Source organism: Gallus gallus, chromosome 7, assembly GCF_016699485.2.
Source record: "Gallus gallus isolate bGalGal1 chromosome 7, bGalGal1.mat.broiler.GRCg7b, whole genome shotgun sequence".
NCBI classification, from domain to species: Eukaryota; Metazoa; Chordata; class Aves; order Galliformes; family Phasianidae; genus Gallus; species Gallus gallus.
In genome coordinates, this window is record NC_052538.1 from 21,381,274 (window position 1) to 21,408,459 (window position 27,186).

General features: G+C 42.7%; 2 protein-coding genes and 1 long non-coding RNA gene across 12 annotated transcripts in view; 2 read left to right on the plus strand and 1 right to left on the minus strand.

The window, feature by feature from the left end:
- The window catches only part of RBMS1 (RNA binding motif single stranded interacting protein 1), a 344,109-nt gene extending 335,690 nt beyond the window's left edge, over positions 1 to 8,419 (plus strand). For 5 of the 8 annotated variants that reach the window (XM_040703336.2, XM_015289628.4, XM_015289629.4 and 2 more), the window contains 4 exons: positions 1,897 to 2,007; positions 2,676 to 2,756; positions 2,999 to 3,083; positions 5,862 to 6,610. In XM_040703336.2, coding sequence (XP_040559270.1) covers positions 1,897 to 2,007; positions 2,676 to 2,756; positions 2,999 to 3,076 — 270 coding nt within the window. In that variant the 3' untranslated portion in view covers positions 3,077 to 3,083; positions 5,862 to 6,610. Of the gene's footprint in view, positions 1 to 1,896; positions 2,008 to 2,675; positions 2,757 to 2,998; positions 3,084 to 5,839 lie in introns of all 8 variants that reach the window. The other 3 variants (XM_015289627.4, XM_040703342.2, NM_205024.2) reach the window with 2 other exon arrangements.
- Positions 6,224 to 12,068, minus strand: LOC121111231. The gene is made up of 2 exons (XR_005861357.2): positions 11,901 to 12,068; positions 6,224 to 11,799 (listed from the first exon to the last, which is right to left on the minus strand). It is a non-coding gene; the product is annotated as an uncharacterized LOC121111231 (long non-coding RNA).
- Positions 12,069 to 19,035: 6,967 nt separating this feature from the next.
- The window catches only part of ITGB6 (integrin subunit beta 6), a 49,405-nt gene continuing 41,254 nt past the window's right edge, over positions 19,036 to 27,186 (plus strand). The window contains exon 1 of one of the 3 annotated variants that reach the window (XM_046944102.1): positions 19,036 to 19,070. The gene's annotated coding sequence lies outside the window, so the exon portion shown is untranslated. Of the gene's footprint in view, positions 19,071 to 20,514; positions 20,670 to 22,800; positions 24,456 to 27,186 lie in introns of those variants that run through there. The other 2 variants (XM_004942824.5, XM_046944103.1) reach the window with 2 other exon arrangements.

Sequence of the window (27,186 nt, forward strand, 5' to 3'; positions counted from 1 at the left end):
CTCATGTTATTAGGAAAAAAAGAAAGCTGCCTTTGGGGTATCAACGTGATGAGTAAAACTAGATTTACCATGTCAGCATCCTGAGGAACCATTCTTTCCTTTTTAAAAATCATGAGCACTTTGCAGTTACCAGTGCTTTACATACCATGTACTGATAGGAAGCAGAATAGAAGACCCAACGTTTTGGAATAGATCTAGAGGAGTTCAGACTGGATAATCTGTGACAGACAGATGGATGTGGCAATATGAATGGCAGTAGGGGCACTCACTTGAGACAACCTGGATAACTTGTTCTGGCTCCACCATGCATGAGTAACACTACTCTCCCTATACATCTGGCTGAGGTTTCTATACCAGACTGACAAGTATTCTAATCTATTCTCTCACATGTTTGGCTTATTATCTATGTCATTTGCCAATTGAGTGCTATTATATCTAGGAGTTACAGTGTTTCTTGATAGGAGCATTATAAATAATGACAGGCACTTTGATATATATGCCCTACTATAGTGAACAAGCAAGTCTGTGTCCAGATATAGGAAGGATATTGTCCTGACATCAGTTAACTTCTCCATGCAGAGTACAGAACATAAATCTGTGTGGCCGAACATTTCCTTGTGTGCGCAGAGGAGGTGATACTGAGCCAGGACAACTTCTCATGCAGTTCATTGTTGCTGTATTTGTATTTTTTGAATGTTAAGCACACACAAAAACTGGTTCTAACTTTTCTGTCAACACGGATTTTCCTAAAAAACGTCTTGCAAATTAATGCTGTAAAAGACACAAGTTAATACGTTATAACACCGTGAGATCTATCTGTTTTGAAGATACAGAGTATGAGATTTCGTAGCTGAAAAATAAAGATCTATTTTTTTGACGTAAGTTTAGTTTTGGTCTGTGCAGAAATTGGTGCTGTCTTACTCATTTGCTTTGCAGAGAAGCCTGCAGTCTGCAGACAGGAAATTCTTTCAGTGTTTGATGTGCCTGTGACTCATTTCATCTACGCTGGTCACATGGTTGTTTTTCCAACTACACTCCGTAGGGTTGGTTGGTTTGTTTTTCTCTTTCATTTTAAGGAATAGCTATGGATTGAAAATCCTAGCTTTCAGTACTCCGCAGTTATTTCTGTTGATTTTGACCCTCCGTCTATTTTAATCAACACTTCTGCAAGAATAACTTATACGGAGTGTTTGGAAATATATTGTTGCAGAACATGATTGGTAAAATAAAATCAGTTGATAACCTTCAATTTCAGATAACTCTGAAAACCTGACAAGCGTGTCCTGGCATATTTAGTGATGTTGAGTTTTTAAAAATGCTCCTATCTTTGTAACTTTGTAAAGTTAGCAAACCAGCCATAGAGCCATCCTGGCAGCTGCTATTTGCACAGATAACCAAGTCTTTTCACAGCTCTGCTGACCCCCTCATCTAAAATTTGTCTTGTGTGTGAACATGACATGTGCAGGTAGCATTCCCCTACCACAGGTCCTCCTCCAAAGCCTCTGTTCCAAAAGGTGAGACAAACGCTTCTTAAAGCCTGAAATTCCAAAGCTCAAACTAAGTGAATCTGTACGTGGTAATGTGCCAAGTTTTACTGTAAAGTTAACATCTAGTTGAACTCGTGTTTGCAGTGATTTCAGCAGGTGTCTCAAGTGCATTGTGCATCTGTTTACGTTCAATAGGAAGTCAATGCAGCATTTACCCTATGACCAAACTGCAAAACACATCCGTGTTAGAATGCCCAAGAGCTGTGTGCTGAGTCAGTCAGTGCCTTGCATTAAGGAGAATTCATGCAGTATATCCCCTTGAAAGGACAGCGCCTACTTAGACGCTCAAATTAAAAACGTAATTAAAATCTGATTGTTGCCTTCATCATTTCTTTCTTTGTTTTCACAGGGTGCTGTACTGACTCCCTCCATGGACCACACCATGTCACTACAGCCTGCATCAATGATAAGCCCTTTGACGCAGCAGATGAGTCATCTTTCATTAGGCAGTACTGGAACAGTATGTAGCAATTAAATACAAAATAGAACTTTTGCAAGTGGAAAATATTGTGTGTAGATAACAGTATGCATGTACATTTACATGTTAAAAATTCCTCATTCGATAAAATATTAAGAACTGTCTCCATGAATGACTTCTCCATGAAGAGAAAATCTCCATGTATGAATTAGATTCAGCATTATTTATTCAGTCTGTTAACTAGTCATATATAGCGAGTAAGCAAAATAGGCAAAGCGAATGGAAGGAACCCAGGAGGTGACTCCAGAGTTAGAGTGAAAAAGAAACGACAGTTGTTTTTATTCTTTGGGAGATCAGAGTTGCTGAAAGTTATACACAGCATGGAGCAAAAACTAGATGGGAAGAGGAGATGAAGGCCAGGCTCTAAACCAAAAGACTCTTCTGAGTAGAGAGTATTACTATATATGCGTATGCATAGAGATTAACAGAGAAAAATTCTTTACTTAGTTTTTGAAGGCTAAATTAGATATTAAAAAAAAAAAAAAAACCAACATACACCTCAGTTTTCTGAAAAGGCTGTTAGTTTCAAACAGAAAAGTCTTTTCCTTGTGGGAAATGTTCAGTATCTACTACATGGTGTCATGACAGGTGTTTTGAATGCTCTTAGATTTTCATTGGACCTCAGCTTAACGTGCTGTCTCTCCTTCTAGTACATGCCAGCCACAACAGCTATGCAAGGAGCCTACATACCCCAATACACACATGTCCAGACAGCAGCGGTTCCTGTTGAGGTCAGTATATGACACAGAATACCAGAGATGAGAGATACAAATATACTATTTTAAAATTATTTCATTTGTATTATTTTTTGCAAGGAGTATTGCCAGCTGAAGTGCTGTAATCGTGCATGTACTCTGATGTATTTGAAAGGCTTTAGACTTGAAGATGTAATTGCAAACATTGCATGGCAATACAGATTGCAGGTAATGCTGTCTGCTTTCATCTCACATCTTTTCTCCCTCTTCATTTTCAGGAAGCCAGTGGTCAACAGCAGGTTACAGTAGAGACGTCCAGTGACCATTCTCCGTATACGTATCAACAAAATAAGTAACTGTGAGGTAGGGGCTCCTCCTGTCACATGAAAGATGTGAATTCAAATATATATTTTTTTCATAACATGCAGTGCTCTGTATTGAAAGTTCTTGCACGTATCATATAAATAACATTGATCATATCTGGGGACGGACACTGAAATTAACATGAATTTGGCCAGAGTTAGAAGTAAGGGAAGGGAAAAAGTGAGTTAATGATTTACAAATTTACAAACACTTTGATACTTTCTCTATAGCATATACAGATTATATTCTATTTTAATTTGTTCATCTGGTATACAGCATGTGGTGTACCAGAATAACAATGAGTTAGTGCAGAAAACCTTTGTATCAGATTGGGAAGCAGCTTCACAACTGACTTAGGGAGTATGTGGGTGGGTTCTGGTCTATTAGAAATCCTTGCTGACGTTCTCTTGCAAATTTCCCTGCCCATCCTTTATTCCAGGAAGCCGCAGTTTGGTCCAGAATTTTGTCAATTGATTTTTAATGCAGGTCCTGGATTGGCTCTAATTCCAGAGTCATTTATTTACTTTCCTGCTGCACGTTTCCTGTGTCTCTGCTTGCATTCCCTACTGACCCTTCATTAGTTTTATCCTAACTCCTTCTGTATACCATTTTTCTTTCTGTAGATTGCTATCCTGAAAATGCTGTTTGCGCTAACCATCCCCTCCTCAATCCTCCATGTTTCAAATTACTGGAAGTTAATTTTTCCCTAGCCCATCCTTTTCTGGGTGCTTTGTAAACCAAGCAACTGGACTACATAATTTTTAAATCAAATTTTGTAAGACCTAATACTGACAAATTCCATTCAACTTCACGTATGTACGAGAGGTGGTCTTAGAAGTGTTTTTTTCACAGCCCTCGTGCCATTCCTAAGGTATTCCAACACCTCACGCAGTTACGTGCAAGGGTTTCCAATGGTGTGATACTCTCCTTAAAATGCACAGATCTCACAGTACACACATTTTGCCATCACTTTTGATTTTGCAGGTCAACTGTGTTATTTGACAGCACCGCTCTCATCCCTATTATTGGCATAACAGCTTCTTACATGTTCAAGTATGTAAAGATAGAAACAAATGGATTGGGAAACTGTGCACATTCGACAGGTGGCACAGTCTGCATAGCACAACGTATGACCTGTGTTTATTATTTTAGTCTGGCCAAACGCCGGCATCTAGAGCAAGCCCACATCCTTGGTTTTCTTCCAGGGCAGGGAGAAGCAAAGCCACAGACTCTTCTCATTCTCCATCTCCTAATGTTAAAACCGTGGCTCCCGCATGCTTCCCATGCCAAGGCTATTGGCTGGTGTTAACCACTTTTCAAGGAATTATTTGTTTTGCCTTTAAGTCTTCCCTGTGGGCATGTAAAGCCTTCTTGCAAACAGAGATCTGTAGTAGGTGGGGCAACAGCATCCTGCATTGCATCCCCACACCTCCAGCAGTGTGCCAGACTCTTTCCCATAGATGGGGGCCATAGGAGGAGCAGCATGTAGACCTCCTGAAGGGGTATCAGGTGTGCTGCAACCTGAGAAACGTTGTGTAACGTTGACTCTGTGGCACATTGAGGTCTGTGAGCAACTCTGGGCGCTTGCTGGAAGTGATAAAATCCTGCATGATTTTATTCCTAGAGAATCTCTGCTGGCTGCACTGATCTGCACAGGGAAATCTGTGTACTGCAGCAATGGGTGCGGGCACGTGGGGAAGGGTAATATTGCTCAGCTGATTTCAGCCCCAAAGTATGGCATTTGGTATTTCTGTCCTCAGAGCATGCCAGTACTTGTCATTTATTAGGCAGGTGAAGGGGAGGGAACTGATGGTTATTTCTTGCCCTACATACAGGGAACGCTGCAGCCTCTTAATTGTTGTAGTTTTGTCACTGCTGACAAATGGAAGCTTTTTTCTAAATATGTGCACAGCACTTTTGGAGATGGCCTATTAAAAGTCAAGATATATTTTGCCATGAATAAGTGGCGAATGACAACCAGCACACTGACACGAGTCGAAGCAGTCCATCAGGAATACCCAGTGCCTTTCCCTTAATGAATACACTTAATAGCTGTATTGCTTCGTTTTGACAAGTTGCTGCTATGTGAAAATAGTCAAAGGGACTTGAAAATAGCCCAATGTAATTGAATGTGCACCTATGAATGTAGAAACTTTAAATTAACATGCTGCCTTTCCTTGAAAAATTCCAAAATTGTCTTAACTTTCATTAGCTGAATATTTTTTTAAAACCCATCTGGTAACATAAGCCAATATAGCAAATGGAAGAGCCTCCCTTCATGTTTAATGAGCCCTGAATTGCTGTTAAATGTTAACCAGCGTGGAGGCACAGGAGCTGTCTGTGCTTTGGCTGCGGGGAGCTGTGCACGCCCTCCCTCTTCATCCAGAGATGAAAGCCTTTGGATGCAGCAGCAGTGAGCTCACACACTCATCTGCTTTGGGTCAATTAAAAGCAACCAACAAGAAGAAAGCAGGCAGGGAGATACCTTGGAACGCAGCCTCCCAGCTCCTCGGTGGGCATTCTGCTTGCTTATCTTTATTAGAGGTAAAGGGGGAAAACTCACTGGGGAGGCCGCATGCTGGCAGAGAGCCGTATCCCAGCGAGTGCCGAGCACCTGGAGTGCCACCTGGCTTTGCTTCTCAGATTTGTGCTCAGATTCACTCGGTCTGCTCCCAGCTGTCTAGAGGAGGAGGAGGTGTCATAGCTCGTGGACAGCCACGTTAGCAAAATGAATGCAATTCATAACCCTGCTGTAGCTCTGACCTTTCTGTGTTGCAGATGCCCGGTGTTGACCCGGCCTGGAGAAGGGTGCAAAGGCTGAAACAATCATGGATTTTACTGATCAATTGTGCTTTAGGAATTATTGACAGTTTTGCACAGGTTCTTGAAAATGTTATTTATAATGAAATCAACTAAAACTATTTTTGCTATAAGTTCTATAAGGTGCATAAGAAAAACCTTAAATTCATCTAGTAGCTGTTCCCATGAACAGGTTTATTTTAGTAAAAAAAAAAATTTTTATCAAGTGTTACGACGCAAAAAAAAAAAATATTCAAATTTCTGGGTATGCACAGATGACCACGAAGACAATTCATGTGCATGACAGAGTTTGTGTTTTGCTTTATTTTCAGTTCCTTTGTTTCCTTTTATTTTTTTCCTGTTTTTTTTTTTAATTTTTTTTTTAAATTGTATGAAATGGGTTTTCTGAAGTTTAAAATAGTAAAACATCTAGGATGATGTTCTGTGCTTGCAGTGTGTGAGTGTTGCTTTAGTGCAGTGTTGCAGTTATAGCGTCTGGTCTTTTAGCCTTCTGTTTTTCTTTTAACGTAGTGTGAAGTGTCTTATCCTTTTCTATGAATTCCAATTTGCCTTAAATCTTTCGATGCTGTAGCTATTTCAGTAAGTAGTCCAAACTAATGGTGTAGAACGCTTTGACCAAATGAGCTGGTCTATTATGCCTTGTAAAACAGCAGCATAGGGCTTTTAAAGGTAGTCAATAAAAATTGCTGAAAATTTGGCTTTTTTAATGTGTAGTAAGTGTTTTTAATGATTTTTCACATAATATGTAAGGTAGTGAAACGCAAGAGGGGAAAACTGTTTTGTGTGAAACACATTTTCTGACGGGGAAATTTTAATAGGATAAATTGTTTGTAAGGCCGTACGCCGATAGCTCCCTCTGGTAGTTCGGATGACTTAGGAACTCTGCTGTATGATGCAATGTAAATCTTTTTTTGCCTTTTTTTCGGAAACTAACTCGATGTTCTAGTTTTAGCGTAGGTAGAATAGGGAGTTTGGGGTGGGGATCTCACCGAATGTTTTTGTCCTTCCTTTATACTAATGATAGTGCTTTAGGATGAGGATCGTACTGAGACTTAGCAAACACAAAAGTTGCTATTGCAGCAAAATGGCAAAAGCTAAAGGACTCGTTTTCAAACACGAGCTGAGATGCGAGGAGAAGCATAATTGATTGGGTACTAGCTCTCTATTGTAGGTAAATAAAAATAAAAAGACTTGGCACTTTTAAAAGGTAACTTTACCAAAGAACAAAGAGCCAGTAACCAATAATTTTGATTTGTCTCAGCATTACGTCTTCTGTACTCTTTATTTTTGCCGGACCAGTTTGCGGTTAGGAGAATGTGCCTTTTTTGTACATTTGCATTTAGGTTTTATAATTTTAATTGACGTATGGACACAAAAGCATGAAGGAAGACTTGGATCCAAGCAGTGCCACACTTTACATCATCACTACAAGTGTTAAGTGTAAAGAAAACCGATTTTGAAACTATGAAATTCCTGATTCATAAATACACAGTTATTTGTACTTCACATATTAGATAATTCACTGCTACTAAAGCTCTTTATTACGATCGCATACGTTTTAAATCAAACGATAAATTAAGTTGTCTTCCAAAACTGTGTACTTCTCTGGTCAGCTGTATATGATCAGTTATCTACCTCAAAGTTTATTTCCTTTTGTATTGGGACAGGTTGCTGGCCCTCCCTGTTTCCACAGACCAAATCATCCCGGCTCGGGAGCTGGGGCTAACAGTTGTTTCTTTCGAGTATTTTTTAGTTTTTAAATTTTGTGTGAGTATTGGAGTATAGATGTCGGTGACATTTCATAGTTTCAAAAGTAAATTGCTGCTCTGAGAAGTGTAGATTCTAGTGAAATACATAGTCGTAAGAGATGTGTTTTTGTTTTTTCTTTTTTTGAAAAGTTGTGGTATTATTGGTTCTATGCTCCCTGGAATATTACTGCTTTGTCAAAGTCCAGACTTCCTGCAGCACCTTCCCTGGGTCGGGTGGATTTCCACGCCTGGATCTCTCACTACTTGATACTTTTGCGTTACTTCGAACCGCAGTATGATGGCTGTGTTAGAGGGAGGGAAGAGCTGCTGCCGAAACGTCTGAACTAAGTGCCATACTCATTGTCTGGGTAAGATTTGGGAAATTTAACCTCTGTACATAAAGAAATAATCAGTTACTTAAACATCACATAGTAGACAGCCATTAAATTATAAAAAATTAATTTATGAAGAAAGACCTTTTGTACAGATTGAAAAAAAAAAGATTTTCATAGAGATATCTATATGATCAAGAGAGTTAATTTTTTATTTTTGTTTTACTAGTGCCACAAACTTGCCAGTGGTAACTTATTTGTCCGGTTCAAGATAACTCTGTAGTTTTGTTTCCTAGGACTTGTTGTTAAACGCCAAAAGACATTTTTGAACTGTAAATTTGATTAGATTGTTAGCTTTTTTCTGTTTTATTTCTTTGAAAACTTTTGAATAAAAAAGATCCAAAAAAAAAAAAAAAAAAAAAAAAAGAAAAGAAAACGCATCATCTGTTTCCTTCAGCTGTTCCTTTACTGGGGGGAAACCCAACCAGGTTGTGGTGGAACCTTCGCCATTAGGCTGAATGCTCAGCTGTGCTCCATGCTTGGTGTGCGGGCTTTGCCCTCTGTCTTTTGCTACGATCACACTTTATCTCTTTTGAAGCACATTACAAGTTCCTCACTCTTTCAGACAGAACAGGAAAGGCTCGTGACAAATACCTGGCCAAATGTATCTGAATGCAAGAGCTCCTGTTCCTATGGGAGGTGTGCATTTACGCTGCACTGTGGATGCAGGGCAGGGGTGGGGGTGGAGGTCTCTGGCAGCTCGTGGCACTGAGCTGCAGCCAGAAGGGCCCCAGTCATTCCAGCTGCACTGGAGCTTGCTGCAATACCCCGTCCTGGAGCACAGTGCTTCAGTAGGATTCAAAGTCAGCCTGTGTGATCCTCTTCCAGCTGCAGTCTGTAAGCACCCCTTTCCCTAAAGGTAATCTCTGATTTTATCGTCCTTTTGGCAAGATCATCACTGTTGATGCCGTGTATCAGAGGGCTGCCCTGCTCAAAGTAAGGCCTGGAAACAAAATCGAGTTAAATATCAACCAGTGCATCTCTCCAGCTCAGTGAAGGCTCTGCCACTCACTGGGCCCACAATGCCATGTGGTGCTGGCTCAGCGGGCTCTGACTCCTGGGCACCCATGGGCACTCCAGGGGCAGAGTGGGGACTCAGGGACCCGTTGCCAGGCAGCGGGGGGTGTGCTGCCCCAAAGAGCACTTCTTTCATTCTCTGTCTCTTTTTGACGTAGTCCAAGCACCCCGTCAGCCCTGCACTGGGGCAGGCAGCCTGTGGGAGGGGTAGGTTGGGGCTGCCCTACAGGCACAGCCCAGGCTTCCATTGCACAATACTGAGATACTGAGACTAAGTCTGTTTTCAGTGGAACGGACAAAAGGGACTCACCTACAGGTTAGGAAACAGCAACTTACAATAGCTTTGGCAATAAAGATGTCCACAACAACAATGGCTCTTATCAGTGAAGAAAGAAACCTCATACTCTGTGCTACTAACAGGTCCGGTCTCCTGTAGCTGAAAAAATACCAGGTTGCTATTTTGTGGTAATTTAAATGCTGGCCCAGCATGTTGCCTACGTAAAAGATAATGGATGAATACAGCAAACTTCTAAAGGGTTTTGTTGCATTGTTCCTTTCACCATCGTATCAAGTTAATCACACAAGCAGCCCTTCTGAGTTAAGTACAAATGCTCCCTTACAAAAGCTTTATGGAAGAGTCAGAATAATGCGGGTTGGAAAGGCTTTCTCTATCTATTTGCTTTTCTAATTAGTGCTGTGATTAACCTACCTCTCTGTAAGTCCAGCTGTATTTGATAAGAATGAAAGCTTGCATATTAGTACCCTTTGCCTTGTGGAATAAGGCTGTGCGTATCATTTCTATCAGACAATCTGCAATAGCACAATATCCTTATGTAATATACTTTATTATATATAATAAAATTAATCTATTACCTGCTGCCTTGTTCAAACATCAACTCCACTCCGATGCTCACAGTTTGTTTTGAACCCTGCTTGCAAACATACTGTTAACACAATCCTGATAACAAATATCGATAAACGTCGTATTCATGTACAGTGGTTTTATCCTGACACAAATGCTTCGTGCAGGATTATGGACCGACCCAATTGCTCATTGGCTGTTAGTGATTAGAAGCTAGTCTTTCTGTAGGGATTGAATAAAATATTTTACTTTCCTCTGTTTTCTAACAGAGCTGGATTATTGCACGCAATGTGCTAGCAGTTAACTAAGTACTGTTAATCAGCTGAGCTCTGTTAATGACTGTTTGCATATACTGGGCTAGAATAATTGTGTCATAAGTCACAGTAGTTTAAAGCACTTTCCCAGTACTCTCTGTCAGGTTTTCACAATAATAATAATAATAATAGTGAATAGATCATAGGTACTGCTCTCCTTTCTGGGGTTGATTTATGTCACGGTGCCTCCACCACCCCAGACAACCTGGATGATCAACCAAAACAGTGCCAACTGACTCTCCTTAGAAACAGCTGACATCATGAGAAATCCACTTTGTGTGCCAGAGTCTTTCTGTGCGTTCATTACTCCTACCCCTCCCATGCACACAGCACTGCACCTGCTCCTTTTGCTTTGATCAACCACTCCAAAATTATTTGCAAACTTTCACATGCATTGGAATAAGATGCTCATTCGTACCCTGTCCAGCAATGCCTTATTGTGAAAGCCCATGTGTTATGTGACGGCGTTTAAGACATGTGTGCTGTTACCTTCCAAACACTTGCAATACTGACGTAGTCTTTCAACTGTGAAAGATCATCTGTACCATTTCCTAGCCAACAAATTCTGGCATTGATTAACCCAAACAAATCTGAGGCTTTTGGCTTTCGCACTTGGGCCATTAATTCTATCCAGAATAGGGGTTAGAATATACAAAACCTATTCTGTTTGGCAGCATCTCCTCCGTCTCCTAGGGAAAGCCAAACTGATGTCAGAACAGCGAAGATTTACAATGCAGTGACCAGAGGGAGTGAGTAAAAGCCTGCATGTGGAGTGAGTAAGTTTCCTTTTCAGGACAGCTCTAACTGCATCTACTGTCTGAGAAAGCCTTGCAACCCGTTTCTGTAATCAAGAAGAAACCGTATCACAGGAAAATACCACTGGACTTTTTCATCTGCCGCAGAAGAAAGGACGGCTTGTCAGCAGGCAAGCTTGGGTTGCTTGTGTTATCCGTCTTGCTTTTTTCAACAGTAGCCCTTCACTCCGTGCTTACATCAGTGCTGTTCTGAATTTTGCTCGTTTTCATCAGTCTCCTTTCAGCTGAATTGTATGATCTTTTCCAGGAGCTTCACTGGGATAGAAAGAGGTATGTTGCAAACTCAGTGACTGAAGGGATGTGGCACCCTTAAGACTTCCTGCAGGTGCTCAGACCAACCTGCACAGGCAGTCATACAGGTAGCTTCACTGCTTCAGAGACCATCATGGTGGTTATAACAAGAGAAACACATTTCTGCATATGCATTCCATTGATCGTAAAGAAGCAATTTGCAGTAGGAATTTTCCCCGGTGTTTTTCCCAGCTGAAATTCATAGGTGAAATTCAGCAGCTGAAATATGGCTGATGCATTCAAGCAATATCTGTAAAGTGCATAAGGGTAATGGAAAAAAGCTTGAAGAAGGCCAAAAGAAGGCATCTGGGCTATGTCAGAGCTGGGGCGTGGGGTGCAGGGGCAGCCAGTCCCTGGGACACAGTGGATCTGGACACTGGGTCTCCTTGGTGTCAAGAAAACCTTTCCAAAGTGCCGAGTGAGCATTCAGTGAGCTCCAGTCGTCGCTGCTTTTTGCCTGGACGGAACAGTTCGATTTTAAGCTGCTTTAAGAGAGACCAGGGTAGCTTGCAACAACAACAACAACAAAAAGAATGTTACCAAAAAAAAAGAAGTTACCAGATGCATGTATGTTGGGTTCCTGACCTCCTCCAGCCATGCTTTGCTCGCTTGCCATAGCTCAGCAAGTTGCAGCTGTCAGCAGAACGTTTCCAATGTGAGCAGGAGGAAGGTTGGGCAGCACGCTGCGGGACAGGCAGCACCGAGCTCCTGAACCACGGGAGTGATGGAGAAAAAGGGGAAGAGGGGGTGGGGAAGAATTAAGCAGTTCCAGGAATTCCTCTCCCGGAACTGCGTTGCAGCCGAAGGCAGCCAGCCCTGGGAGAACAAGTGGGGGGCACAAGGCAGCGCTGCGTGCGTTGCAGCGAGCGTATGCTCAGCGCATCTGCTCCCGCTGGGGGCGTGCGGTCGGCTGCGAGGAACGGGCTCAGCACCGCATCCGGCCCCGCGGACTGACACGAGGGCTGTGCGGGGCCCGGAGGCTCTGTGTGCCGGTTATCCCCGCGGCCCGCAGCATCCTCCTCCGGTCGCTGCAGGGGTCGTGCCGGGGAGTGCCCCTCTTCCCCCCCAACCCAGCGCTCCCACGCGAGAGCGAGCACCGCAGCCGCCAGAGGGCACCTTCCTTCTGAGCCGGAGCAATCCGAAAGGTGAGATCCCTTTCGTGGGCTGTAATGGTGGTACTCTTCTAGAACCGAATCACTAAAAACAAAGCCTCGTGCCACTTTCGTGAGATAAAATACAAGTGCTCCCGATTCCAGGAAGATTCATCCCAGAAGAGACCCGTGAACTCGAGCCAGTGTGTTGGCATATACTCTTGGAAGCATCATTTTTGTCATTGTCCTCTTTTTCTAAGAGCTGAGACAATTAGATATATACACATTCACAGTGAAGTGTAAAAGGCACAGACACATTTTCAGGAAGGTAACAAAGCTCTGAAAATAAAAGCCTCCTGGGAGCTAAAGAAATTTCTCTACAACCAAAAGTATGCACAGCATTTGGGGTGACACGGGAAAGGCTGCTTGTTTCTGCAAAGCTCACTCCAGAAGACCTTTCAGTTGTCACCAAAGATGAACTCAATGTCACCAAAGATGAATCAGTCTATCCACAGTGCTGATAGGGATGGGGAAGGAAACAACAGAGATAATGGTTATTTTTGCTGTCTTGTCTCTCTACCTGTGGTACGGCTTGAATGTGATGAATAAATTAGCCATGATCCAAACAGGGTGCTACAGCTTCAGGTCTCAGAAGCCTTTTGTAGCAGTGCTGTTTGTCAGGAGAAATGGGTTTGCAGATGCATTTCAGAGGGGTGTGTTCACCTGCGGCTCTGCGGGGTACCCAGCTCTGCGCAGAGCAGGGCAAGGGCAGCGATTTGGTCCTACACAATCCGATTCTCAGATGTGGACTACAAGAAGCATTTGTTAACCTCTGCCAGAGATTTTGTCACTCGTCAAAGTAATTAGATGAATCATTTCTGGATCAGCCACACTGCTGTATCAGATACAATCAAAGACCCAAAGAGCAACGAGAACAAATAGGGCAGTTCATAGACAGCCGTGAATAAGAAGTGCAAAATATTGCAAGCCTGGAAATATAAAGTATTTCTCTGTTTTGCATACACCCCAGCTTGAGGCAAAACAGCGTGCAGACACAGACCTGTACTTCTGGGCAAGGACCCGATCCAGGCGTGTGTTTGTAATTTGTGAGGATTGCTTTGTATTTGGAAGCAGGACTGGGGAGGAAAAGAAAAAGTCCAATAACTTCATTTTCTTCTGCAAACTTCGGATCTGAAAGCTTTCTTTCTCTGCGTTTTTTTCCCCCTTTGCAGTCTCGAGTACTCGCAGTGATCTCCTTTTGGCAGCCACCTCAATGCCAGCGTGACTGTGTTTGTCACAGGTTTTCCATGCTGCTGCAAGCAGGACTCAAATTAGGATTGGTGTGACCGAAGGACAATAGCTCTGCCAACGAGACAGACTTGTCTGATCTCACGAGCAGATGCTCTGCGAGCGTCTCTCACTTCTTGCCTCTCTTGCCTGGAGGACTGAAACCAGCCTGTCAGCGTGAGCGCACTCGCTGGAGCTACAACTGTTTGTGCGAGATCTGAATTTCATCTAATTCCTACCTTAATAGCTGCTCCTGACAGCTACTTGTGAAGACTCTGGTAGTAAATTCCATTCCGTATCTCATAGCTTCAAAAATCAGAGGGTTTTTTTTTTTTTTTTTTTTTTTCCAGAAATGGTTGCTCTTTTTAGAGAGGCTATTTTGCACCCTAGTGGATTGTGTCAGATTGTAAGTAAGTGCTGCTGCGTGTCCCCACGTATGAGGGCAATACCTCAGGGGAGGAGGCTACAATGGGACCCTGCTGTGATTCAAACCTCGGATTCCCCTTTTTTCCCCCTCCCCATTACCTGACAGTAGCTTCGGGAGAAGAAAAAAATACTATTGGACATTTTAAAGACCTGGCATAAAATATTGATGGGTTTTCCAGGTGTCACCAAGGCACAGCAGGCCTCGAGGTGTCTCTCAGTGCACACTGAGGAGACCTTAACTGGCTGCAGCTATTCGAGCACACTTGACGTCTCCTGACTGCCAGTCATCCTGACAAGGTGATGACTAATGGGGACAATTAGCTCCCCCTCCCTAACATGCTGTCTGTCATGGCTATTTGAAAGGGAATTAGAACACGTTTCCCTAAGGAAACAGGTTGGCAAATGGGCTTGGGTCTGTTAAAGCTTTAAGATAGCTTCGTATTAACAAAATGTCAAAAAAAAAAAGTTGTTCCAGTGAGGGGTAGGCTCAAGCTTTGTAAAATCCTAATTGATTTATGTTCGCATATTGAGGAATTCACCCTGCAGCCAACCTGCAATTCCATGAGAGTGAGCTGCAGAATTTCCATTAATACCAAAAGGAGTACGATCCAGTTTTGTACTGTCCACCTGATAAAGAAACAACAATAGAAGTTTATTTGTAAGTTAAAACTAATTAGGCTGCATAGATTGAGCTGTAATGAAGCAGCTGCCAGTAATTTAACTTGTTTCCCTAACTTTCAGAATCTTATTTCCAGATTGTAGACAAATTGAGGCACATCTGGGTGGTAATTGTTCATTATCAGCGTTATCCAGCTGCTAATTATTAAAGCAAGTTAAAATTCTTCCTTAGCTGATGCCTGTAAATGAGCTAAAAGCAGCTGGCTGCATAGGCCTTGGCAGAATTTGCTTAAGAGATGGGAGGGGGCATGGAGCTGTAGGTGTCCCTGCTCATGGGGGGGCGGGCCTTGGACTAGGTGGCCTCTAAGGTCCTATCAACTCAAAGGACTCCATGGCTCTGTGATAACCAGGCTGCTCCCCACGGTGACCAAGATGCAGTCAGACCGCGGCCCAAGAGCCGGCATGAAAAGTCCTGTGGCTGATGTGTGAGGGCACTGTGTGAGTGGTGGGAGGAAGGGGAACAGCACAATAGCCAGCTTCTTGAAGAACAGTGCGGTCATTGTGGGGCATCGCTCTGACCTCATTTGAATGACAGCAGAGCAGCCTGCTCTTGACTTCAGAAAACACAAGTCTTTCAGGTTCCATATCTAATAATAAGATTTCTACCACTGACTTATTTGTTGACAGAAATTACTTATAGTTAATATGTTCCCTTTGCAGACCCTGGGGTCTCTTTGTTTATGCTGAACGTGAATGTATTCTAGCACATGAATTACTATCTCCTGCTTGCTGCTTGGGCACCTCCAGAATAAGTAATACGCTGGCATAACTTTGCCATTTGTCAGCCAGCAGTCTGGTAACACATTTGCTTGTCAATCTAATTTTAACCTTTTCTCATACGAGCACTTGGTATTTCATGTAAATCAACCAGGCAGTCTGTCGTTCAATAGGACACTATCTTCATAGTCTTCTAAACTATGTGCTCTATCGTATGTGTTCGTTTTTAAGTAGCAGAGGAAAATTAAAACTAATATATTACTTCTGGTTTCTTAATGCCAGAATGCCAGGAATCTCTTTATTACCACGATGGAGATAAATGATATGTCTAGGAGGGTTGTTCTGACAATGGGCATGGACGTGCATACTGCGCTTTCTGAATTGAAAGGTCTGTCCTGAATGGTAAGTAGTGCTACACGCTGCAGAGCGCACGGTCTACGTCTGCTCCCATTGTCGCTGCAATTTGCAGCTAGGAATAAAAGAACAACACAACTGATTAATTAAATAAATAAATATATATATATATATAAATAATGACAATGTGGTTCCAATAAATTTCTAGTTAAAATATTGATGCTGACTCTGAGGGAGTGCAATTCATCCTGAAGTATCAGTCAGTCTGTTTCTTTTGATGATTTGTGTAAATCACATGAAAGGTTTCCTGGCATGTCCTTTAATTTGTGAGGTGTCCCAGAGATCAGTTTGGCTGTGAAAGTAGGACGTCTGAAGTTACACATTAGCTGTTTCTCAAGGTTGCTGGAGCTATGCATCACTATGACCTTCTTGGTTTTGTGTTTAAAAAATAAAAGATATTTCTGTTCATTTGTAAGGCCTGATCCCATTCTGGCATTTTCGTATACTTTACTGTATGAAGAATGATTTGCAAATGCAATTTTCCAGTTACACTGGAATGGTTTGTGGCATCTCCCAAAGCCTCCCACCCGACACCCGTAGTCACTCACTGCGTGGCACAACTGTTTGATGTCTGAGCAATGACGAACATTAGGGTATGGATAATCTGTATTTTCCCTGTTCATTCTTTGAGGCTATTAATGCTGCCTTCTGTTTCACTCAGGATTATGATAAAGTAAAGCTACACGTATTTAATACCAGATTCTGCTCTGACGATTGGCAGCACTGTACTTGGCCTGGGGCAGACAGTGAAGGGTGCCAGTGTTTCTCCCCAGCACAGTGCCCTGTGGTCCCTTCACCAAGGAGCAGAACTGAAGCCCATCTACTCCTGTCACATCACACATGCTCCTCCTCTGCCCACGCTGTGTTGCACTGCTGTTCCTTTACAGGCATTAGCATCCTTCCAGCCCATTCCCACTGCCATGCCTCATTTCTGGCAACTTCTGTATGGGGTGTACACCCCAAAATTTGCCCTTGTTTCTATGGAGTTCTCTCCTGCACTGTGCCTCCGTGCAATGAGCTGTGTCTAATTATATTCGTGTGATCCCTACCACAGAGATCTGTTTCTGATTGAGGCAGTACTGTAATAGAAGTAATAACACATGAGCTGCTACCACCACCACCTCCTGCATCCTTTCCTATCTACAAATCAAGTGCAGGCAATATTTGCCCATCGAGATCTAAAATTGTATATGACTTCATTTAGCACAAACGTTGCCTGAAGTCTCAGCCATAGATTAATTAACTATCTTTGGGAAGATAGGCCTGAGATATCTGGCCATAACTTTGATCCCATATAAATAAATACAGCTCAGAAGAATTGGTCCCAGAAAAGATTCAGGTAAGTCTGTAAGTTAATTTTGCATAGTAGATTTATATGTGAATTTATCCTCTGTGCTCTGATGGAGTTCTCATGGGGGGTTTGTTGCACTTCCAGCTCCAGGAGTTCCAGGGACACATCTGGGCAAAGTCCATATGGTTGGTGAAGGGGAATGGCCACCAGCAGTGATGGCATTTGGTTTCATTGAGCTTGTCCAAAGTAATTTCAGATGTAATTTGTTTGTTGTATATGAGATCCTCTGCTTTGCTACCACTGCTCTTGCAGCTGTGAGGCTCAGGGCAGTGCATAGAATGAATGAATGTTTGCTCTGAAGGAAAACAGTGCATTTCTGGGGATGGAGAGCCTGCATTCTATTACAAGGAAAGTATTTTCAGGTCTTACTTACTGTTTGTGCATTAGGACACGTGTATTAACAACATCGTTCTTCCCTTCCTATTTTCCATGATTGTACATCTGCATGGATTACTGAAGAAACATAACTGACCACCCACCGGGATTGATTGTATGAGGTCAGAATGATCTCTGGGCTGAGTCTGGCCTCAGATCCTGTATGTAAGAAGGAAGTTATTTTTTTTTTAATTCAATGGTTGTATGAAGAAAAGAGAAAAATCACAGTAGGACAACTCAAGGAATGCTTTTTCCCTGATGTACGTATTTAAGGACAGACTCAGTTCTAGTTCTTAGCAGTAAATTCCTCCAGGAATCAAAGGCAAAATTCAGCTGTCCCTAGTGGAAGGGCTCAGTCTTTCCCTGTCCCTTTCCATGTGAATCCTTTTTTAAATATCACTGAAACAAAAACAACCTTAAATGCATTTTCATGTGCTGCTTGTGAGACAGCTCTAACGTTTATCCCCAGAGCCACTCACTGTCTTGATCCTGCTGATGGCCACTGCTTTGTTCACCTTGACTCAGCCCAGCCCTGGGAGATGACAAGGCTCACTGTTACTGTTTGCAGCAACCTCTGTCTTAAATTGGTCTAATAATGGTAAGTGCCACAACAGGCACTGACATGCTGAGCTGCTTGTGTTTGGATGCTGTATGGAAACTAGCAAGATGGCATACATCCTGCCCCTGCATATAGCATCCTGGCTTATTTGCTTTTATACCTCTCCTCCTGAAATCATTATATGGAAAAAATAAAGTGGAAAAAAAAACCATGCAGCTAGATTGCTGTAGTGAAAGGAGGATTTGGGGAGGTGCACCTAGGATGAGATTACGCTGATTTCAGTAAATAAAAATGCTATGAAACACAACAAACTCCATCAGTTGTAATGAATTATCTGATTCTAACGACCTACTGCAGCCTGGTGTGTGGCAGATGTTGCTTGGTGACACACCTTGCCAAGGCCACGACTGACAGATGTCTGACTGATGGCTGCTGACAGCCAGGGGCAGGCAGGGAGCACCCACCACACCACAGCATGGTGGGATTTCTTGCCGCGTCCCTCCACATCCATGGTCTTTGGATGCTTCTGGCCTTCAAGTCCACTGTTGGTGTACAACTTCAGGCACCAGTTAGCTCTCCAGGGATGTATCAATAGAAAGCCTTAATGCAAGTTCATGGGTGGTGTAGCAGAAATGCTAAGTCATGGTCTGAACCAGTGATTGAGCACCTGGTGGGAAGGCAGGGCCAGGGAGCTCAGGTGTATGCAATACCCCTGCATGACCAGGTGGGATGGAGTGAGGATCCACCCCTTCCCAGACCTCATTTAAGGGTTGGCAGTGGACTTGAGGACATTTTGCTGGAGATTCCTGTTTACGTGAGGTCTTTCCGAGGTAAGCAGATTTTCTTCCTTTGTTTCTTGTTTGCTGTAGTAAAAGACTTTGCCATTCTACTATTACTGCTCCACTTTCTGCTACATTATAGCATTACAGGTGGCATCAAGTGTTACTGCTCCTCCTTAGCAAAATTTGCTCTCCGCCACTTTTCCCATCCTGTCATAAGAGACTTTTCTCTTACAATGTAATTTATCACTCTGCTTTGACCTCACTTGACACTGCTTTGGGTCTATGCCCAGTTTCCCAAATCTTTCCTGTCTGTTGTTCGCTTCCCTTTTCCCTTCCCCCTGAACCACCTCAGTAGGTGCTGGTAGGGATGGTCTTTCACTCCCCTCACATCAGACCACAGACCGCACTTAATAGAATGCTATCTCAGGTCCATGTCCAGACAAAGAGCAGATACAAACGTAGGTCATGCTGCTATTAGAATAACCCCCAGCAGCTCCCACAGCTTGCAGTGAGGGGCTGCTTTCTTTCCTACCTGTGGGCATCATCCAGAACAGCTGTGCCCCAGGTATGTGGGGTGGCTGTTGAAGTCCTAGTTGAAGCTGACAGAGGTCAGGTTTAGCTTTATTTATTGCAGTAGGGGGAGGGATGCAGCAGCACTGGTGGTGAGGGGTCTCTAGCTGGTGCTGAGGCTTGTAGAGGAGCACTGGAGCCTGCACTGGGGTCTGGAATAGATCCTGGCCTCAGCTTGCCTGCTCTCTGTTTTGTTTTCCTTACCTTACAGTGCTTCCCCTAGCTCTTTGTCCCTGCCCAGAGGAATGAGATGGATTCTGGGGTGTTCCTACTCCTACTGCCTGGTTTATAGGAAAGAAATACCTTCAGAAAACAGGTGTGACCTGGCCAGGGAGTGAATGTTTGGGAGACAGAAGCACTGACTTTCAGGAAGAAAGTAAATTAGGATTACATGAACCAAAAAAAAAACCCTTCTAAAAATCAGAATAGCTTCAACATTGCTCACTATGCTAATGGATTCGTTATTACAGAGACATTGTGAATGGGACAATGGGACTTTTATTTCTTCCCTCAGGAGCGAGGCAAGAAAGCGGCTGCTTAAATCATTATTGCCATTCAGCATATGAATTCCAGTTTTGGTTTTATGAATGGCCTCTATCATCATGTCTTGTGCGGACTGTCTCATGCTCTTTGTGCTGTGGGTTTAGGCACGCTGTCACCATCGCTATAAATAGCTGCATTGGTTATGAAGGGCTATCAGAGCCTCTCCTGAAAGAATAGGACTTTTGACCGGTGGCATTTTAGGCCACTTTTCTTCAAATGTTCTAGAGGAGGTAGCATGTTTTCCACTCTGCAGATCCTAAAAAATGGTCAGTAGTCGAAGTGTTGGTCTCTGAAATTCAGGCACCCAGTGAGTGTGAAGAGCGCACAGTGAAAACTGCAGTTAGGAGCAATAGGACAGTGCATGCTTTCCACAAGTCTCAGCTGCGGGGCTGGCAAGGAGTAATAAACTGCTATGCACAGAAAGAGGAGCTCCCAGTGATCCAGCCGGAAGCTGGGCTGCTCTGCAGGACTGCTGCAGTGTTGGACAGGTCTGCTTCGCACCCAAAAATGCTCAAGTGTACCAGGGGATGGGAGGTAAGCTGACACTGTTTTCTGCATCTCTGGTTTTGGAACAAAGTAGGAGGTGACGAGGTGACTGTGTATAGAAAATAGTTTGTTTTGGCTTCCAGCTGTTAGTCATTAGTGTGATCTGTACGACATGAAGACAACCTTTGGGCAAATACTCAGCACCCTTGAGATAGGTTTGGCAGGGATGAATACTTTTAAGCTTGCAAAGAGTGGGGGGCTCTAAGGATAGGGGTTGTCTGGTCTGTACAACTCTACTTCTGTGAAGAAATGTGCTGGAGATACAGAGAGTGCTGGTCCTGCTGGCCATGCAGAGAGGGAAGATTTACAGCATGCAGTGGAAGAGGTCAAATGTAGCACAGTGTTGAATGATGAATAACTGGGCTTGCTGGGTGTCTTTGGCTATTAAAGGTAAGGAATGCCTAGATATTTGGAGGGTTTCCTTACAATTAACAGCCCATCTGGAATTCACACCCCACCTTCCACAACCTGGGAAGTTTCCAAGAGTGCATTTAGTCAGCAGAAGCATCCTTTGTGCAAACGGTGAGTGTGTACACAAAAAGATTGCTCTGCCGCAAGGAAAGAAAGAGAGCAGTAACTTTAGGGTTGTGACTAACTTTTTCCGGATAGGGAGGAAAGCCCCACACTTGCCAGTTATCTCTTCTGTGCCTTTCCTCAGCTGTGGCTGGGGCCATCTGATGACTGTTTCCCTTTCACTCCCAGCACAGTGCAGTCTGTCTGCTGTCAGCAGTTAATGAAGTCACTCGCGAGCCTCCATTCCCTGGGGAAAAGCACTTCTAAGAATAGACCTGTTACTTACGTCTCTGGTAGCGATGCTCTCAGCGCTCCTTTTGCTGTGCCACCATCTCTAACAACTGCGCCATTTCTAAACAATGGCCTTTCACTGTAGAGCTTTGGCAGTGCAGGATGCCCTAAAAGTTCTTGCTTTTGGCACAGCTTTAGAGCTCCATGAATGCTTCTGTGCTGTCCTCAGTGCCAGACATAAGTTCTGAAGTACCACAAACTTAGCAAAAAATGTGCGGGAAGAGGGAGCGTCACCATGAGATATTTCTTCAACACACATCCTACACTAAGAAGGAAATCAAGCTTTTTGTATCTAAGAACGGAATATTTCCATCCTACAGAAATAGAAAGGGAAACTGTTGAACTGATGAGAAATGTTAGAGAATGTCACGTATTTGCCCAGCTGAGCTTGCATGTCTGGTAATGATTAAGCTTGTTTTTGTAAGAAGTTGTATTGGTCTAGACGGAGGTGAGCTATAAGGGAAATATAATCAGTAAATATCAAGACAATAGAGAGAAATAACCATGAATCATGATACATGATAACATATTGTCCAAAGTACAGGAATAAGAGACCCTGTTAATACTTATTACAGTTTGTAGGGTCTTTGCTTGCCTTCACTGGTAATAATCAGAGTGTGTCACTGCTTTGTGTTTTCATGATGGAGTGATGTAGTTGAGATCTAAATCAAAATGATTTTACAGTTGGACACTCCATAAGAAAATGTAGCTAAGAAAGTCAGTAAGTGGTCAAAAAGAGAAGGATTTGGTAAAGTAGCATACCATTAGAACATTACCTCTTCTTTGTTTAAAGGGCATTTTTACATTAAGTTTTTCAATAATACAAACTTCATGTTCTTAACAGACTCTTTCTATATCAGATTGTCAGACTTTTGGTTCTCACGGAGCTATGATGAGGTCTCCAATAAAACACAACTGTCAGTATTTCTGCACCATTTCTGCACATTAGGACTAGAGAGAATGGCTTCAAGCTGCGCCAGGGAAGATTCAGGCTGGACATTAGGAAATACTACTTCTCTGAAAGGGTGGTCAGGCACTGGAATGGGCTGCCCAGAGAGGTGGTGGAATCACTGAGCCTGGTGGTGTTCAAAGAGCATTTGGATGTTGTGTTGAGGGACATGGTTTAGCAAGAACCATTGGGGAAAGGCGAATGGTTGGACTGAATGATCCTGTGGGTCTTTTCCAACCTTAGCGATTCTATGATTCTGTGATCTAAATGTCTGAACCGTTCCTACATAAGCACAGTCAGTTTGGTCTGATTTGAACCCTTATTCATGTTACTCATCGTCCTGCTTATATAAAACCAAAACAACATCAACAGAAACCTCACCAAACTTGTTAGTCATACTTTTCATTTCATATTAATTCTGGATGGCTGAATAAGTTTGAGTGATTCATGACCTAGGTTAAAATTTAACATCAGCCTTTAATGTGTTTGGCCTGACACATGGTGTGCCTTATAATATTGATATATGTCATCGACCCAGCAATCTGCATCAGCTTGTAGAAACATGTCATGGAAGGAAAATGACACAGTAGTCCTGATCTACTTCTCTGTCAAAGCTTTAATTAAGCATTCACACTGTCTGCAAAGGTGTTTGGGGGAACTCAAAAGATGCCTGTACTATTGTTCACAGTATTTTTGTTTTGAATGATTAGGAGGATAGGAATATGTCTCATAAATCAGACTTCTGTGACCTGGTCAGCACCTCAACAGCATCCAGAATTTCTGTATAAGTTGCTCTCTGGTATTTCATACATAAAAAAAAATCCCACAAATTAATGCAGCAGATTATCCCTGATGTGTTTAAGTGTTTTCTTCCAGCACCAAGCAGAGCAGCAGCTGCAGGGAGTTCAGCAGACCTCTCAGTTTCTCTCACAGTGGTTCTCATCCCTTTCTCAGAAATACAGAGGTGCAAACCTGAGGACAGATTTCCCCTTTGGGGCTCATTTCTATTGCTGACACCAACTGCCTGAAGGCTGTGACAAGGCAGTGCTCAGCCATCTGCAAGCTTGTCAGCTGGGAGGTAGAGCTTGAACATAGCAGGGTTTCCTTTAGCACTAACTGCTCCTGAAATGAGCCCCTGCCAGAGTGCCCAGGAACAGCACTGCTGTGATAGAGCCTCCTGTCTGCCTCTGCAGAGGTGTCTTATTAAGGTCATATGGATGTTGCTTTTTCTTAGGAAAAAAGAATGTTTTCCCTCTTTTAAGGGAAAGCTTTTGCCTTAGCAGAACCATCTAAAGGGTAGGAGTGCAACTGCTGCCATCCTTCCCCAGGGCAGGAAGGCCGCTTGTAGTAGCGATCCTTAGCAGTACCAGCAGATGTTTCTTGCCCTCTTCAGTCCCACGATGCCACAATTGCATCAATTCTTTTGATTCAGTAGCAGTGGATGATAAAAGTACTGCCAATAGCTCAGCTGGCTGTTTAAAATCAGTTCCAGCAAGCTTTGCTTCCCCTCTGACCAATTCCTGGCTTCTACATCCCTTATGCTTGGCTGTCCTCTGCTCAGGCATTCAGGCTTGGACTTGGAAATCCCCTGTTCTCAGTGCTGAACTGTTGTTTTCTGGCAGCATTTACCTGTTGTTCTTGTAGAAATGAGGGCTCTGTGAAGCCTGTGCTGTTATTCAGACTATTAACAGAAAGCATAAACTGAAAGAATCTCAGCCACAGGCTACCCAGATGGGAGCTCATGGTGCTTCATCTGAGCCTGAGCTGGTTTGGGGTGCAAGACAGGAGCAGTCTGCCCTGAGCAACCCTCATCTCTATAACAGCAGAATGAGTGCAGTACTGGGATCATGAATAAAATAATATGCTATGCAGAATGTAAGCAAAAGGTCAAGTCTTGAAAGATTAATTAATATGTAAATTCAGAAGCACTGGCTAAATCAGACTGTTGTTGCTCAACATTTAAGCATAACAAAACTGAGAGAAGAAGAAGCAGAGAAAAGAAAAATACCACAGCTAGAGTGGTAAGAATAAATCAATAATGTATGAGAACGTATGTATTGAGTTGAGAATGATATATGTATGATATATGTGGTTGAGAATGAAGGGGAAAATAGGTTTTGTTACTTCATGTGGGCAAACTGAAGTTGAAGATGACCTTGTGAAAATGAGTGCCTTTACCAGTGATATGGTGTTACATGGGTATCATGAAGAGTGAGCAACAGTCTGGGAACTGAGTGAGGAAAAGTTCTAGGAACCCAGTTGTAGTCTGAATAAAAACCTGCAGTGACCTTGTTTGCTTTTCTGTGGGTTTTGAACCATAAATATTGATTATACTTTTAAAAAAAAAGAGAGAGAAAGATGGCATCAGGGATGAGAAATCTGTACTTTCCACAAGCCGTTCCTAGCACATTCACTCTGCTGATGGCTATTTATTGTATAATCTTACTTGAAATTATTAACAGGTTTTTGGCTTGTAGGTCATCTACTGTCCCATTTTTTCCTTTAGCTTAACATGAAACAGACAGAAGTGGGATTTGTGGTTTTCCTCTGTGCAAGAAAGGTGACACACTACAGAACAAGATTGGAATAGCCGTAACTTTGAATTCCACCAAATTAACTGAGATGTAAAATTAACAGTTGGTAGGTTGTATAATTAGTTTTCTTGCCCAGATTTGTCCTGTGCAACAGGAAGCAGCTGTGTCCAACATTGGAGTCTCTTTCCTTTTGACTGTGTCTATAGGAAGTTCAGAGAAAGGGGTTCCCAAGAACTTCATTCCCTGCTCCTTGCAGGTTTGCCAATAGCATGCAGATGGCTCGGCACATGCTCTGGGCACAGCTGTAGCACCAAAGTTCAACCTGCTGGAGTTCTTCCTTGGTCTCTTTCTTTCTTCTTGGACGTTACTGAGCACAGTGACTGATCTGTGATTTAAAAGGGCATTCAGATGCCTCTTCCAAATTGTGTTCGGCATCCTTTGTACAGGCATCAGTCTTATTAATCAAGAATGCAAACTGATCTTGAATTAGTTCTGAACCAGTTCTTCAGATGCTGAAGCTACCAGCATAGTCATTTCTAAAGCTTTCACTCTTTGTGAATAAATGCTGGAAGACTTTTCCTCTTCTCTGGAAGAAATTACATCATTGACTGTCAGACTTTGTCAGTAATGTTTTTGAGCCATTTTTCAATCCATGTGGAGATTTAGGTTTTCATTTCTTTCTCTCTTATCTCACATGGTAATTGTCAGGTTGATTAACGTGCTTCACACAGTGACCCTGAGGTAGACTCCCCAGTGCCTTGCACGTTTGGGGTGGGCAGGGTGCTGACTTAGGGAGGCCCTGGTCCTTCACCAGCTCAGTGACATATGGCAAATCAAAAGAAAGAGTAAAGCTGGAAAGAATCGCATCATAACTGACTGCTGTATAATGAATAACTTGCAGCCATGACTCAGTGTCTGCATTCCTTCCCTAACACAACAATGTCTTGTAGTCTGGCTTAGAATGTTTTTGTTCGCATAGTTTCAGGTAATGGATAACTCCAAATGACTAAAAGCCCTCCAGGAGAATTGATGAGACTTTTTATCAACAGTTAAGCTGTTGACATTACTCAAGTTCAGTAGTGTATTAAAGTTTTCACTCTTTCATTCAAAAATATACTTCTCTTATCTGAATCTGTTTTAAAACTGCCCCATAAATATGAAGTCATTACTACTACTATGTTGTAATTTTGAGCTAAAATTGTGTTATTCCAGTCAGATGTATACAGTGTGTGCGTGCAGGCTGTTTTGTTTTCATTTATAAAACAAGCCATGTTGGCCTCTGTGGCAATGCTGTCATTTCTGGAATGAAACAACTTTGCATCAGCTCACACTGTAGTATGAGGGGGGAAAGGAGAGAGTACTGAGAAGAACACAAAATGGGAAGTGTGTCTGAGTAGATTTGTCCTGAAGGAAAATCCACCACAACAGAGCTCCATTCCTGAAGAGGGTGTGTTAAAGCATGTGAGATAATAAAGAGTAGCAGATGTCTTAAGAATTGAAGTTATGGGGAGCGTTGTAAAGCATTTCTCTTTTGAGAGGAATGAGGATTTTTCTGACAAAGCAGATTGAACTCCATCTGCGCATGTGTGGCATTTTTTTCTGCAATTAGGATTGTTGTAATTGATAGCAATATATCCCCATTGCGAGGATTTGGGCTGGGTGACCTTTAAGGTCCCTTCCAATCCAAATGATTCTGTGACTCTGTAACATAATTGAATCATGTAACAGTACCACAAAATAATACATCGAAACAATATACCTTTATATATGCGTATAATAGTAAGAGGATTGGAAGTAAAGCAAATAGAAGAGAAGCCTGAGGGCCGCTCGTAAGTAATTTCCATGGCTGGCTCTGAAAAGCAGGAAATGGTGCGGGAAGAAAGAAATGTCAGATGGGAGCAATGTGGGTAGGAAAAATAAGCATTAACATGGGTGAGAACGTGAGGCGAATGTCCTGGATGTCAGGAATAAAAGGAATGTGAGCAATGAAATTTAAAACAAAAAAGGAAGCACGATGTCATAAAAGCCAAGCTGAGATATTTGTATACAGAAACTGCGTGCAAGGAGACACAGGCCAGGAGTGCGGGTCCCAGGATGATCCTGAATCTCTCAAGGACAGCAAAATATGGCAGATGAATGAATAATCCATGACTGGTACGCTCTTAAACTGATGTGTAGGCTGTTAGGGAAGCTAAAAACAAAAGCAGAGGAACAAAGG